The following is a 15,300-nucleotide window of genomic DNA, read 5'->3' as shown; positions in this document are numbered from 1 at the left end:
GCAGAGCTCTGCTGCTTTGATCTGGGCTGCTGTACACCTCAAGACCATGCTCTGAAATGCCAGAAAGCATTTTCAAGTGACCTGAACTGGTGTAACTAATATGCCTAAACTACACACGGACATCACCTTCTCCTACAGCGCTCAATGTCCTTGTTTACAAGAAGTCATAAAGTTGGATCTGTCTCCTGCACAGTGCACTGTTCTCCCAGTTGTTGATGCTTCTCTGGGAGCAAAGACTTGGATGAGAATTTGCTCTGGTCCACGCTGAAGTGGTCTGTAAAATTAGTTCAGTGCACTTCAGGAGCTGTAGGTGATGGTCTAGCTGATATGGACCTTTTCCTGTCAAGCCTCCTTCTCCCCTCCAGCTGGCTCTTGGTAAAGACAGGACTCTTTGCTTTTGCCCAAAATAGTAACAATGCTTTAAACTACTTATGCTTGGTATTTTAGGATGGGCTGTTCCCTGCATGTGCTCTGCTCTCTCTTCCTCCAATTGTTCCTGTTAGCTGTGCTCTTCTATGGGCTGGCCATGGCACTTGGTAATTAGTATGCTGTCATGTTGTGAACTGAATTCACACCTTATAGGGCTGTGTTTACTGGGCCTGCTGGACCAGTGCCCACTTCCTTCCTCTGCTCCTCCTCACTCCAGCACTGTAAGGGATCAGTATGGGGCCAGAGACCCTGCAATGTCATTGACCTCTAGTAATGCTCAGAGGACCTTTAAGGACTGTGTAGTGCACAGCATCTGGGGGTGGGGTATGTGCTAAGGAGAAAGAGCCTGTCAGTGAAAGCTGAGCTGCTCTTACATGGGATCGAAAAAATTACAGCAGCTTTCAGACATACAAAGCCTTCCTTCCAGGTCAGGGACCAGACCTGGACCAGCTGTGGGCCTAAAGAGCAAGTCTGTGCTAGCTCCCAGCACCAAAGTGCAGAGGTGTGGGGCAGGGCTCCTACAACAGCAGCACAGCTCTGGAAAAGAGCCCAGTCTTGCATCTGGGTTCCTGCCTGCATCCCCATTGGAGACAGCTGCCACCCTAGGATTTGAAGAGGGAGAGCTCCTTCCTTGGACCTCCTCTGATCTTTCCCAAGTGGCCAAATGAGGATGCACCAGCAGTGCTGCTGGGAAGGTGCTGGGCTCAGCTGCTGTTTTTTGAGACTATGCCTTCCATATCAGCCGTGTATGTGTAGGGGGGTGCACTGGTAGGTGTGGTTACAGCGTCACTGGCCTTGGCAGAGCACAAGTTGGAACCTTTGAAGGTTCCAGTTGGCATAAAGCTCAGGAGGCAGAGCTGGTGCTAGGTACAGTGTGGTACTGTGCTGAGGGGAAGGTGAAAACAGTTAATAATCCACCCTCAGCTAATCACTGAAGGCTGATGAGAGGCACAGGCTTGGTGGAGCTGCTTTGCACAGGCCAAGGTGCTTATCAGCTGTGCAGTGTCCCCAGCAGCCCCTGGCAATGCTGGTGCAGCTGAAGGACAGGCTTGATGGGTCTGGTGCAGCCCCACAACCTCAGACACTGTGACTCCACCATGACCATGCATGGCTGAGCTGGCTGTTCCTCAGGTAAGGGCTCAAATATGTTTCTTGCAACTTGCTCCAGCACAATTCAGCCTGGAAAAAAAGGCACTTTTCCAAGTGCAGGGGAGTCAAGCTAACAAATGTCAGCTGAGCCCTCGTGCCTGCTCCCCTGCATGAAGCCTCAGCAAGGTACCAGGGCTTCCTGTCAGCAGGAGGGGAAGACAGATTAGAGTTGTTGGAAGAATACATGACTGAAGGCTGAGCACAGGGTTGGTGGTGCTTTGCATGGCTCTTGCATGACATCCCGGCTGGCTGTGGCAGTGTAAACTAACCTTTTGTTTTGCATCAGGCTTTTTATGCCAGTGCCAGCCCCTTTCTGGCCTTTGGGGTGATTACAGCTGTTGCTATATGTTTTCCCCCTCCTTTTTTATTCTAATAGCAATTCCAATAGCTATTCTACTCCAGCACCATAAGCAGGAAGTGATGGCTGCCTGTATCTAACAGGACGAACTGAGGGATGCCTGCAGAGCCACCGTACAGCCCCTGTGGTTGTAAGACAGGACACAACAGAAACTGAGGCCACAGACATGCTGTGCTTTCAGTTCAGCTTCTGGTGAAGCTGCTGTGCTTGTAGTCAGCATCTAGATAGGGCAGGTGATGTATCTATCTTAGCTGGGACAGAAACAGAAGCACAGCATCCTTCTGCCTAGGCTCAGGGTGCCTGTTAACTGACCCTAAGATCCCCAGCCCCAGGGAGAAGGACTTGGGTCTGGGAGCCATAACTTTTTCTTCCATCGGACTCCATTAAGAAAAGGTCAAGTTAAGCAGTTTATTAACATTTAAAATACTGTACAGTGTGTAAACCAAATATCCCCCTTCCCACAACAACCCAGTGCTCTCAGCGGATGCTCTGGTGAATAATACTGCTTTTGGCACTGTTTGCCTTCTCTTTCTCCTTCTTCTTTATGGGGTCCATCTCAAAACAGCGCCAGAGCCGCAGTGTTTCATCAGCAGCTGCTGAGGCCACTGTTGTACCATCAGGGCTCATGGTCAGGTTCAAGATTCTGGCCGTATGACCTGAGGAGGAGTGTGCAGTCAGGGCTGAGCTGATCAGCACCATTTATTTACTCCTGTGTGCTCCCCATGAGCCCTGCCAGCTTGCAGAGCTATCCCCCTGCCACTGGCTGTGGCAGGCATGATTTCAGACCCCAAGCATACATTTGCAGCAATGGTATTTCTTCCACGGCCCACGGGCGTGCCTTACTCCTAGCAGCATGCCCCTGGATACCATCCTGTATCAGTGATGCTGTGGGCTTAAACTAAGGAGTGTAGCTGCCTTCAACCTCTCACAGTCCCCCCTTGCCCAGGCCCTGTCCACCTACCTTGCAGCTCTGCAACCTTAGTCATTGTTGGATATTTCCATATAACCAGCTGATTCTGTGCAAAGCCATGGCCTGAAATGAACTCCTTGTAGTTTGTTGACCACAGGATAGAACAAACCTGAGAACAGGCAGTAATGCAGGTAAGACAAGCTGCTTGTGCTGATGCTCACCACTTAGGTGAGCATGGTCCCCTCCTTTCCCGTGCCTCTGGGCCTGAGGAGGCAGCAGATCTGTGTAGGTGTGCTGCCAGAAGGTGTTTGTCTCCAAGCTGCTGTTCATATCTTACCTGGGAATGGGCATCAACAGTACTGAGGCAGGCGCCAGAACACACATTCCAGATGCGGATATGTCTGTCACTAGTGCCACCTCCAGTGGCTAGAACATTCATCTGCCATGGGCACCATGCCACAGCCTGAGAGAGAAGAGTTCATTTTAAGACATGCAAGAGGCAACCTGCACCCAGCCAGTGCGGCACGTCTGCCTTGCACACAGACATCTGCCCGTGGCAGCCCTGTGCTCACCTTGACAGCACCCTGGTGCTGAGTGAACGTCTGTACAGGAGCAAAGTCTCCACCCCCACCTTGGGTGCATGGCCAGACGTTCACCAGATTGTCATTGCCACCACTGGCCAGGTAGCGGCCATCTAGAGACCATTTGAGTCCGCACACCTCCTGTGTGTGGCCAGCAAGGGTAGCCACATGATGCTCAGCCACTCGGACATCATGGTGATGGATGTGGCCAGTCCGTGCCCCACTGCACAGAGAAGAGAAGGCTTGCAGGGTCACACCGACACATTTTCACCCAAATCCATTTCTGTTGTTGCAAGACTGCTATACCTGCCACTGGGTTTCAACCAGTGTTAGCAGCAACACTGGTCTGTTGGTGTGTCTCTGCCATGCATAGATTGAGGGATAGGAAGTTGCAACAACTGGAAACTGGCCTTGACCCACTGCTTTACCTGGAGAGGATGTAGCTGTTCCAGCTGAGGGTTCCCACACGGGCACAATGGCTGGTCATGTTTCGGAGACGTTTCTGCTGCTGAATGTCCCATAGCTAGAGAGGCAAAGCAAAAAGTTCTTCAGAGGAAACTCAGTCCTGTTGCTATGCCCTAGAAGCCTTACTGCACAGACTCTGGCATTCAACTTTCTCAGTATGGGAACAGAGAAAATTTTTATCTCATGACTACAGCACAGAAGGTAACACTACTTCTCAGAAACCCCCCAAACAAAACCCTGCCTTGCACACTGCTCTTGGCTGGGGCAGTTTCACCCTACACCAGGGAAGACAAGTCAGGTGCATGGCATCCTTCCTCTGCCAGCCAAGCTTTTTGTCCCCAGGCCCACAGTTCTGTCAATTCCTAGAAAACACCTCTAGTTTTATTCTTGCATTCACCTGGACCTCAGCACTGCTTGTGCCAACAGCAAGGTAGTTTCCTTCTTTAATCCATGACACAGAGGAAATGTAGACATCTGGATGCTCCATCTGCAGCAGCTGGATAATCTCCCCAGAAGCGTTATTCCACAGATAAACAGAGTTGTCCAGAGCCACTGCCAGGAAGTTCTGGGAGCTCCAGTCTATGAGATTCAGATCTACAATTTGAAAAAGCAATGCAGGTCACACCAGGCTTACCTGGAGAGCCCTGCCCTTCACCAGTGCTGATGCAGCAGGTGTGTGAATGCACACGTGCACACAGGCACACACAAGTAAGGGGCAGCCTTCTGGGTGTCAGTGCCCAGCTGGTGGGGTCAGATACCCTGCTCTAAGTCATCTTACACTGTGCCCTAGATCACTGTTCCTGTAAGGCTACACAGGGACACTCCAGAAGTGGTCTGTGCTAGCCTGGGTGCATAAAATAATACAAACTGCCCAGTAACACTGTCCTAGGAACAGCACTTCAGTGCAGAATGTTCTGGATGCCCAGCACTCAACCCTGCAGCCTACTTACAGTAGTCATTGCGGATCTCCGGTGCATCCAAGATGCGGTCTGGCATTGAGGGAATATATCTGCTATTCTTCCTGCTGGATCCAGGTGTCATTTTCTGACTGTAGAGCACTTTCAGGTTATTCTGATAGCCTGTGTGCAGAGGAACAGGTTTGTTAACCTGAGTTAGTTTCCTCCCAGCTGAGTGCTGCTCACCCACCTAGGAATCCCTTGGAGTGAAAAATAAAGTCCTAAGAGATACATTCTGAGTGTCTCTCTGCACCAGAGTTCAGAGTGCTAACATCACTGGCAGTATGAACTGCTGAACCCGGGTGAGCTACAACTGCCTCATTCATGGAAACAAATTTAACAAACACTTGGGGTTTTGTATCCCATTATGCTTAGGTACAGTTAAGCTACAAAGTGCACAGCAGGGAGTTTGATGCTCTCACAGACCTCGTGAAGGTTTGCAACCTGCAGTACAGGTGAGCACCTGGCAGTCATAGCAACTATCCTAAATAAATTCACTTTAGCTGTTATGCCCTCCCTCAACATCAGGAACCCTAAGAAAGGAGACTCCAGTGTGTATAGCTCTCAGAAACCAGTTGATTTATCCTGTGACCACACACAGAGCCTCAGTGTTGCTGTTCTCCCCTGACCAGATCTTTTCTGCTGATTCAGCTCACACAGACCCTGTATCATACCTTCTGGAGCATTCTGTGGTTTTCCACTGAGGCGGAGGATCTTTGCTTCTTCTACATCAAAACCATTCAGATTGACTGCCCAGGCTTTCTGTTGCTCCTACAGAGACAAATCACTCTCAATGCAATGCATTTAAAACTCCAACACTGCAATTAAAACAGATACCTAGGTCCCCTTTTCTTAGAATCAGGAGGCGTTCAACTGTGCTGCAAGGGTCAGCCACAGACAGGCAGGTCAAAGCAGTTTTTCCTCAGACATTCACACATTGTCCTGCTCACATTTTCATACAATGGCAAATTCAGTGTCATTGCCAGTGGGAAAAGCCACAGCCACAAGCCACCAAATGCTTCATAAACAGATTTCAGAACACAGTGTAAAACATTCCAGAAGTGTTCCCTGTGTAGACATTGTCCTAGAATAGCTACCACCAGCAGTTTCACTTTGCATAGGCTCACAGCTTTGTGTTTTTGTTGCCTGCTATATTTTAAAGCCTCATTAGTCAAAAGCTAAATTTTGCTACCAGAAGCAGCATGGGCTAGAGTGCGTGGCAGGCTCTACAGCTTCAATCTCATCCTAGGCTCCTGAAGCCCAGAGTTACAAGTAGTGATGGCTGGGGCTTGTCAGTCCAGTGTGCCCACTTGATGGAACCTATAGTTTACTTCTCTGTAAAGGGGCAGGAAGGATTAGGTGTTTGGTAGTGTTTGTTGAAGTAATTGTAACTTAGCAACATGCTCACCTTCTTGGTAGGAGATTCCTCAGCAGGGTCATTCTCTTTGGTTAGGAGGAAATTTGCCATCTCCATCTGCATAGTGCTGCGGTTGGGAATGTAGCGATCCCCCCCAGCCTTTGTGGGGGTGCTTTGAATTTTGGATCCAGATTTACCTGCATTCACATGTGAAAATATTGTCTTACAGCTATTTAACAGCCTGTATTAGAGCTTTCATTCTAAGAGAGCAAAGCCAGCACCCTTCTACATCCCACCCAGCAGACAGGTTCCAAGCAAGCAGGATTCTGAGATCTCATGCCACCCAGTCACAACTAACTTACATTTTCCCCCCTGCCACCAAACTCTGGTTAAGGACTGTCAGGAGGCAACTCCTTGAGTCTAGTGCAACAATTTCAGTGTCCACAGACAAGGGGAGGATACAAAAACAGTGTTACAGGATGTAAAGCTGTCAGCTGACAGTCCCGCCCACACTTGTCCCATGCAGCTGTGCCAGCAAGGTTCAACTGGGGAATCAGCAGTTCGCCAGCCCCAGTGCTCAGAGCTCTGCCCCTCATGCTGGGAAGGAGGTGGGTGATTGCCAGGAGCACAGCCCACCTCCTCCTGCCTGACCAGCAAGCCCGTGGGGCAGGGAGCCCAGAGCCTCATGGCTACAGACAAGCAGCCCGGGCGAGGCTCCCGCACTCAAACTCTGCCGCTGTTGGCCGGGGCTCACCGGGTGTCTTGGACGGCGTCTTGCTGGAGCTATGGGAGCGATTGGCCGGCTTCATGGGCGACACGCCGGCGGGGCTCGGCCCGGGGCCGCTCTCCTTGGCCTTGCGCTGCCATCGCGCAGGCGGCGCGTTCGGGATCGGCGTGTCCAGCTTCAGCAGCCCGTGCAGGTCCGCCTCGAACAGGAACTGCGCCATGGTCCTGCGGGCGGGCGGCGTCAGCCCGGCCCATCGGCCGGGCTGCAGCCTGCTCCGACAGGCCCCGCCGGCCTCCCCACCACCGGAACTTCCCAGCCCTTCGGCCGCTCCTCGAGCCCCTCCCCACCCCCGGACACCCTTCACTCTCCCCAACCGCTCCTCGGGGCACTTTCCATCAGCCGACACAGCTCCCCTCCGTTCGTCGGGACTCCTTTCCATCAGCCGACACCCCTTCCAGCCGCTCTTCGGGGCTCTCTCCGCTAAGGGACATTCTCCCTTTCCCTTGCCCGCTTCACCACAGCCTCCCCCTCGAGATTGCGCCTCAAAGCTGCCGCCCCGACCACCCCGGCCCTATCGCACTCTCACCTCCGCCGCGCCGCAGCCGCTCGCCCACCCCGCCTGCGCCGCAGCATTTTAAACGGCGCGCGGACGGGGCCCCGGTTGGCCGCTTCAAACCCAACGGCCGCACGCTGCCAGGCGACGGCCGCGCGACGCAACGCGATTGGCTGAGCCGCGGGGCGGGGCGGGGCGCTCCGCTCGTGCAGGTAGGGCGCGGGATGGGGGCGGGGCGTTCTTGATGGAGCGGAGCGATCGGGACAAGGGGCGGAGCGATCCGGGACAAGGGGCGGAGCGATCCGGGACAAGGGGCGGAGCGATCCGGACCGGGCGCGGGGCGGCGAAGGAGGAACCAGGCGGGTGCTTGAGTGGGGACGCGCCTTTATGGCGGGGTGGGGGCGGTCGTGGTTCCCCGCGGCTCCCAGCCGCTCATCAGCAGGTAGGATTGGTTGGCGATGTCGGTGCTGGACAGGCGGCCCCCAGCGTGCTCCGGCGGCGGGCCCGCCCCGCGCCGCGGGCCGGGCAGCACCTCCAGCAGGCAGGGCACGACGGCCTCTTCCGGCGGCTGCTTGTCGAAAGCACTGGCCTGGGGGAACACGAAGTGGACGCGGTAGGGGCGGCCCTTCGAGCTGCCCCCGGGGGGAGCTGAGTCGCCCTGCCCTAGCCCCTCACCTGGCCGTGCTTGCTACTCTCCTGGAGGAAGTTGCCCAGAGCACGGTGCAAGTCAGGAACGGGTGGCCAGAGTTTCTGCTTCACGTTGCTGGGTACGGGGAAAGGGGCATCGAAGATACCCTCAGACTTGGGGTGCCCTGATGCCCCGTGCAAGGTGCCCAGGCTTCGTGCTGGACCCCCCCGCCTGTCCCCGGCACAGCCCTTTACCTGTAGAGGGAGGGGAAGGTGCACCGCAGCCCCAGGAGCACTGCTGAGAAAAGCAGCGGCACGACCGTAACACTGGGGATGAGCCAGCCTGCATCGGAGGAGGAACGCTGGAACTGTAGCCTTTCCCAGACCCACCACCTCTGAGCCCTTCGCTGCCCTGTCACCCTCTGCCCGGTGCTCCCCACCCCATTTCCAGCACTCTCCATCTCCTGCGGTCAGCCATGTGGCTCCTCTGGCCCCAGCGTCCAGCCCTGCCCTGTCCCTTACCCACATCAGCCATGGCATCAACCACAACAGGTTTGGACCAGGCGCTCCAGCTGCCCTGGTACCACGGCCCGCTGGGCTGGGCCCGCACCTGGGCATGGTAGCGGGTGCCTGGCCGCAGGTCCAGGACTTCTTTCCTAGCTGCTCGTGGAACCTGCAGGACCTGCGGGGCAGAGCCGAGCTGGAGGTATGACTGCTGTGGGGTGGCCAGCAAGGGGCGGATTGCGGTTCAGCCGACCTTGCTCCTGCCATGTGTCAGCAGCGGAGGTGGGCAGGGCTGCTCAGGGTGTCCTGGCCAGGCCTTACCTTCCAGTCATGGCTGTCCTCCACAGCATAGCGGACCTGGTAGTCCAGCTGCTCTGCCAGCAGCTCCAGGGGCGGCAGCCACTGCAAGCTCAGCCGGCCCTGCGACACCGTCGCCTGCACAAGCTGTGGCGCCTCTGTGAGCACTGTTGGTGTTGGGGACAGGCATGTGTCGCTCCTGTGAAATGGGACATGGGACACTCTGTCCCCTGTGAGCCAGGCAGGGGCTGTGGTGGCACTGGGACTCACCAGCCTGGTGCAGCAAAAAGGGCTCCTTGAAGTAGCTGAGTGTGGGCAACTTGTGGGTCCGGGTAACATTCACCAGGACGGAGATGGCTCTGCCAGCCTTGGGCTGGAAGGTGCAGGCATGGGTGCTCTGTGCCCCCCTGCTCACTTCCTCACACTGTTCCCATGCATCTTCCCTGTGGGAGGAGTGGGGAGCCAGTCAGTCCCACCAAAGCATACCCGCTGCCAGCATTCCTCCTGCACTTTCTCAGGAAAGCTACTGCTGCTTGTAGTTGGATGTGCAATGTGACCAGGAGAGGTGGTGAGGAGGTATGAGGTTGGTGGTGGTAGAGCAGGGCATGGGCAAGGGGCCCAGTGTGGGTTATTGGGACACAGCAGGACCAGTGGTTCAGCAGGAATGTGTCTGCCTGAGTGCCATATGCCTGCCATGCCCCTTACCTTGTGCCAGGCCCGCTTGGAGGTGGCCGGTAGAAGAGCTGGTGGGAGCTGTGGGGCTCTGCAGGGTCCCAGCTCCACTCGCAGCGCACGTGCCGCAGGTCAGGGGTGCTGCAGCACAGCCCGATGTCTCCTGGGCAGGCGAGAGCCAGGGCAGGGAGGGGGCTGCTTCCCCTTGGCCCTCAAAAACTAGGGTGTTGCACCTCGCCTACAATAGATCCCCCACCCCCTGCAGCCCCAGGCGTGGGTGCCTCCCTGCTGTTCCTGCCAGCACCCCTGCAGAGGGGATGGCTGCTCACCAGAGGAATGCGGTGTCTCCGCAGCCACTGCCTGTGACCAGGGCCCCCAGACACCGTCCATGGAGGTACCATCAGGCTTGCTGCGCACCTGGATGTGGTACCTCACCCCTGGCTGCAGGTCCTGGAGCACCACCCAGGTGTTGGCCTGGACCAGCCTCTGTAGGAGAGGGGCCAAGCTGAGGAGCAGCTGCCGGCCCCAAACCCCCTGCCCATCCCTGACCCCTCTGTGTACCTGCCCCACTCCTGGGGAGGCTGCCCCAGCCCTGGGTGTGTGGGTGCTGACAGTTGACTGGAGGGAGGGGTCTCCAGGGTGCTGCCCACTGGGATTCAATGTGGTGCTGCAGGGCATCCCTGGTGAGCTGGCAGGGCAGCACCACACCTCGTAGAGGAAGAAGTTCAGGAAGTCAGCGAGTGGTGGCTGCCACGACACGCAGAGCTGCCCCACAGCCCCAGCCCAGCGGGCTGTGATGTTCACTGGGGGAGCAATGAGACCTGCAGAGAACATGCCAGGGTGTTTGCCCTCCTGCAGCAGCCCTGGTCTGGGCAATGCCTGGTCATGCTGGGGGACACATGGAAGTCCCTCCAAGGCTGCCTCTGTGCCCAGCATGCAGGGCTCAGTGTGTTGCCAGCCCCTGTCGAAGGCAGAAGGTCAGGGGACCAGATCTGGAGACTGTCCAGTTGTCACAGGGCATTGCCCAGTCAGAGGGACTCACCCACTGCATCCACGCTGAGCTCCCGCCAATACTTGGTGTGGTTTGTGGTGGCATCCAGGACGCGGAGGTGGAGCTGGGTGAAGAGCCGCACGTCCTGGCTGGGGAAGACGCAGACGTGTCGCTTCCCACCAGCCCCACGGTGCCACGTGGAGACCATGCACACTGTGGGCACATCCCTGAGGAATGGAGATCAGGGTCTTGCAGCACCTCACGCCTCCGGCCAAGCTTGAGGAGAGGGAATGTGGGGCACAGCACCGAGACCTCGGTGTCACCAGCTCCTTTCCTGTGCCACTGTCCTCTGCAGGGCACCATCCCCACGGGACTGAGGGACAGCCAAGGCCCTAGCCCTGCTGCCGGGTGTGCAGTGGCTGCTGTGTAGCTTCTGTGGGCTCTCCATCTCTCCTTGCAGCTTGCAGCCACTGGGATGGCCCAGATTGCTGTTACACCCCGACCCTGCTGCTCTCTGTGCAGCAAGGAGGAGGCTGGGCTGTGTCCCCATCGTCTCCTACCTGCTGTACCAGTAGTAGAAGTGGCATATCCCAGTTGTTGTCTCCTCCTCGTCCCAGAAGCAGGTGAGGTCCTCGAAGGAGCGGGAGAAACAGAGGATGTCCTCGGACACGCCTGCTAGCAGTGCAGCGTCTGGGAGGAGTGTGGGCATGAAGGAGCCCCTGGGCACAAACTTGTCCCCATCTCACCTGCTTCCACCTGCCCCATGCCCGCTGGCACGTGGGGCAGCCTGAGCATGGCCGTGGCACAGGTGCTGTCCACCAGCTTGGCACACTGGGGAGGGGCACGGCACCCATGCTGACTGCTGGCTTGCACTGGGGTCCTGGCTGGTGCAGGGCTGCCCCCGGCCCCACCACGCCCCCCTCCTGAGTATGCGAGGTCCTTGAGGACAAACAAACATCCCAAAATAGCCCTGCGGTCAGAGGGGAGCTCAGGGCCCAGCGATTAGGGGAAACACCCCTGCCCTGCTCATGCCGGAAGGTGTGCGGAAGTGAGATAAGGAGGAGCAGCACCCCAGAGAAAGGGAAAGGGCCTGGGGGCTGCTGTGGGGGCATGTGGTCCTGGGCGGGGGGGGATGCCCAAAACCCTGCCCAACCCTTGGGGGCATGTGGGTTTCTCTGTCCCCCTCAGTAAGCCATGCTCCCTGTCATTACAAGGACAAACTGGAGCATCACACCCTGCAGGATCTCCATCTGAAGCACTGGTAGCTCTGCTGACATAGGGGAGCCTGCTCCTGTTGTCGTGGAAGAGGGGACAGCCCCAAGATGCAGATGTGTGATGCACAGGGGTGGTTGTGCTGCCCCCAGCATTGCTTCAGCAGTCCCTTCTCCTCCATTCCCTCTTCCCTGGGACCTCCTCCAGCCCTCTTCCTCCTCCTCTTCCTACTGGTATTTGCTGCCTTCCTCAGGGGTTGCCCCCAGCTTTGGGACCCCACAAGCCCGCTGCCAATGTCTGCTGCATTTGCTGAGTATATCCATTCTCTGCTATACATCCACTGCACTGGCAATCGAGCCCACCCTGGGCAAAGAATAAGTCACTGTTCCCAAATGTTCTCACCACCTTGGTGTCCTTCTGCTTACCCTTTCCCTTCTCTAGCCCTGACCCCCCCCCCCCCCCAGCCCTGTTCCTCATTTCCCAGTCCTGTGTTGCCTTCTTCTCCATGCCCATTGTCCTATCTCTGCCACAGCCCCCCCTACCCGTTCTTCTCTTTTTGCCTCCCAGTACCCCACCCCAGGCCTCATGCTGGCTGTATGACCTCACCCAGCTCTGAGCACCAGGAGATGAAGTGGCCAGGTCCCAGCAGCTCGGTGGCACAGGGACCCATAGCATCAGTGGGAGGCCACCCTGGTCCTGTGGGCTACCAGAGCATCTTTGCTGAGCACAGCCCATTTCTTAGGAATGGCAGCTGCCCAGCTCTGCAGCCCACATCAGCCATGCTCACGCAGTGCTGCCAAGCCAGTGGAGGGCTCAAGGCACAATGATTTTGCAGAAGCTGTGGGCAGAGAGAGGATGAGTCCAACCCTGACCCTCATCCCACTGCCCCTATGAGGGTGACTCAAAATGTGCTCCCAACTCTGTCCTGGCCAGAGACCTGGGATGGGGCTGGAGAGACAAGCAGGAGATCAACAGGGTTTTATTCAGTTAATGCTTTTTATGGTGTTACAGAAAGTTTTGAAGGGGCTAAAGAGGCGCTCAAAGAATGCATGGAGAAGCCTGAAATGAGACAAAGCTGGGGAGTGGCTCTGGCAGGTGCAGTGAGCCAGACTGGGGCCAGCTATCAGCTAAGACGAGACTGTCCAGTGGGACAGTAAGATCATGGCAAGGCTAGTGCAGGAGCACTGGGGTTAGCCTGGAAGTGCCACTGCATTGCCCGTGATGCAGAGCTGTGCCATCAGATGTTGAGTCTTGCTCGAACTCTCATCATGTCAAAAATCTGAGAACTTCTGATGAGTGAGGAGCCCCTCTGCTACCTGAGCAGGACTGGGAGCACCAGGCTGCCATACCCAGGGGCAACCCATGGGCAGCTAGTCTCTGCTTGCAGAAAGCATGGATGTTCCTTTACTCCAAGCATCTCAGGGTGTCCCACAGGTGAGAAGGGCACTCCATTGCTCACCCTGAACACCCCCTGCACACCCTCCTGGAATGAGGACCCCCCTCTTGCCAATCCAGTAGATTTTGGCTGGTGTGAGATGCTCACTGCCCACAGCCGGCACTCTAGCTCCTCTCTGGCCCATCCTTCGGGGGAGAAAATAGCCCCAAAGACCTACCTTGGGATGTCACTGGCTCAGGGGCTGATGGTGGGCTGCAGAGGCTGAGCAGGATGGCAGGGAGCAGTGAGAGCTGCCAGCCCTGGCACAGGCAGGCTGCCATCCTGCAACCTGTGTGCCGGAGCCACACGTGCCGCACTCGGCCCTTCCCAGTGTCCTGGGAGCTGCTGCGGCTCCTCTGGGCGATACCTTTATCTGGGAAGTGGTGGCTGTGCCGCTCAGGAAGCCTGGCTGGGGGCTCCCCCCGCCCCATCACCAGCACTTCCCTGTGCCTGAAACCACAATGCCACAGTCCCTCTGCCGCTGGCCGCAGTGCCAAGAGAGACTGCTCCTATCAGATAGGCGGCATGTCCTGCCCTTGTGGCTACTGGCATGCTGGGAGGATGGGGCAGGAAGAAAAACAACACCCGAGAAACTAGGGAGGCCCCTGTGTGGGGCAGGGCAGGCTGTTGGGGCTGCTGCCACATGGGAGCATGGGATGTGGCACAGCTGATCTGCATCCATTGTGTCCTGTGCTGCCTGGCACCGCTGTGCTCCAGGTGTGCTCTGCCAGCAGCACCGTCTCCATGGCTGTGCTGGGAGCAGAGCTGCGGGCACAGGGGGCAGAGCCCACAGAGGTGCCAGTGGTGCAGGAGCAGGGCCACCACAGTGAGGTCACATGTGGTGACCCACAGTCACGCCCAACCTCATGCCAGTCCACTACTTGCAGTGGCTGAAGGGTCTCCTGCCCTGCCAGGGCACAGCACAGCTGCACAGCCCAGGGGGCACCAGCCAAGGGCACAAGGAGCCACTTGCACATGTGTCCCCTGTGCACCAAGGCCATGTTTGCTTCTTCAAGCCCAGCAGCTGGGGACAGCACCAGAGGCACTGAGGGGACACAGGAGCAGCCAGCCCCAACTTGCCACAGACAAATTTTGTCAAAAAAAGCAGAAAGACCTAGGTGTGAGCAGGACTGGTGACACTGCCCCAGACACTGTTCCCGGCTGGGAGCAGAGGGGGTGCAGAGGCAGTGGCACATATCTGGTCCCCATCACTGATTCACTGGGAACCTCAGGGATGGGGCAGAGAGGCTGCTCACTAACAGCTGCAGTTGACACCAAAGAGCACTGGAGGCCAGAATGGAAAATCAGAATGGTATTGGCAGGGTTCAGAGACCTTCTGGGGATAAAAGACTCTTGCCCAGGAGGACAATGCAAATGCCTGTCTCCAGCAGGGATACCAGGCTCTGCAGGAGCCACTCTTGCTTCTCGTGGGACTGCAGAAAGATAGACAGTTGGATGGCATGTCCAGGGCTGAGCAAGCTGAAGCCAGCAGAGGTGAAGCCCAGCCACCCTCAGGGTAACAAACAACAGCAGTGCAGGTGAGGGACTGAAGCCTGGGACAGGTGCTCCTCCAGGAGGGTCAGCACAGAGCCCAGGTGACCCTCGAGGAATGGGCATGTGAGGATCACCCCAGCAGCACATGTTTGAGCAGGCTGGTCAAACTTTGCCAGATGTGGGAAGTTACCTGATAGCTCAGCGCAGTGCTGGGAGGTGCCAGCTGGCCAGGGTGGGAAGGGTGTGGGGTTGCACAGCTCCACAGGACCCAGCTGGAGGAGCAGGGCCATCCCTTTAAAGAGCAGCCAGCTGAGGGGAAGCTGCAGGAACAATTTTCAAGCATGCAACAGGCAGCTGTGCAAAGGAAGGACATAGTCTGTTCTCCATATCCCTTTGGGGACAAGACCAAGTCTTAATTGTGTGTGTGGGAAAAGATCCCAGCTGGATCCTAAGAAAACCTGTCTCCATGGCATGATGAGACCTGGGACTAGTCTGGGAATGCTGGGACATTCCTGGGAATTATCAGTGGACCCCAATGGGAACAGGATTCTCAGGAGTGCCCACCATAGCAGCAGATCACTGG

At 56.8% G+C, this 15,300-nt stretch overlaps 2 protein-coding genes across 4 annotated transcripts; both read right to left on the bottom strand.

The window, feature by feature from the left end:
• Nucleotides 1-2,330: 2,330 nt before the first annotated feature.
• CDC20 (cell division cycle 20) lies at nt 2,331-7,765 on the bottom strand. The gene is made up of 11 exons (XM_066192644.1): nt 7,519-7,765; nt 6,960-7,156; nt 6,257-6,402; nt 5,523-5,619; nt 4,843-4,971; nt 4,290-4,486; nt 3,856-3,950; nt 3,419-3,650; nt 3,184-3,309; nt 2,898-3,015; nt 2,331-2,592 (listed from the first exon to the last, which is right to left on the bottom strand). Exons 1-11 carry the CDS (start codon nt 7,563-7,565, stop codon nt 2,414-2,416), a joined length of 1,563 nt encoding a protein of 520 aa, XP_066048741.1. The 5' UTR covers nt 7,566-7,765; the 3' UTR covers nt 2,331-2,413.
• An 87-nt stretch (nt 7,766-7,852) lies between these two features.
• On the bottom strand, nt 7,853-15,284 carry MPL (MPL proto-oncogene, thrombopoietin receptor). Of its 3 annotated transcripts, none has more exons than XM_066192640.1 (12): nt 13,402-15,284; nt 11,137-11,266; nt 10,628-10,803; nt 10,147-10,406; nt 9,915-10,071; nt 9,619-9,748; nt 9,184-9,356; nt 8,938-9,080; nt 8,635-8,794; nt 8,368-8,455; nt 8,161-8,248; nt 7,853-8,074 (listed from the first exon to the last, which is right to left on the bottom strand). In XM_066192640.1, exons 1-12 carry the CDS (start codon nt 13,652-13,654, stop codon nt 7,871-7,873), a joined length of 1,962 nt encoding a protein of 653 aa, XP_066048737.1. In that variant the 5' UTR covers nt 13,655-15,284; the 3' UTR covers nt 7,853-7,870. The 3 variants fall into 3 exon arrangements, with proteins under 3 accessions (XP_066048737.1, XP_066048738.1, XP_066048740.1); XM_066192641.1 differs by lacking the exon at nt 13,402-15,284 and adding an exon at nt 12,395-12,624; XM_066192643.1 differs by lacking the exon at nt 7,853-8,074 and having other exon boundaries at nt 8,163-8,248; nt 8,723-8,794.
• Nucleotides 15,285-15,300: the final 16 nt, after the last annotated feature.

This window comes from Chamaea fasciata, unplaced genomic scaffold (assembly GCF_029207755.1).
Source record: "Chamaea fasciata isolate MVZ Bird 193981 ecotype frontalis unplaced genomic scaffold, bChaFas1.0.hap1 SCAF_10, whole genome shotgun sequence".
Taxonomy (NCBI): domain Eukaryota; kingdom Metazoa; phylum Chordata; class Aves; order Passeriformes; family Sylviidae; genus Chamaea; species Chamaea fasciata.
The sequence above is the reverse complement of the archived record's forward strand: the minus strand, read 5'-3'. Positions and strand labels throughout refer to the sequence as shown.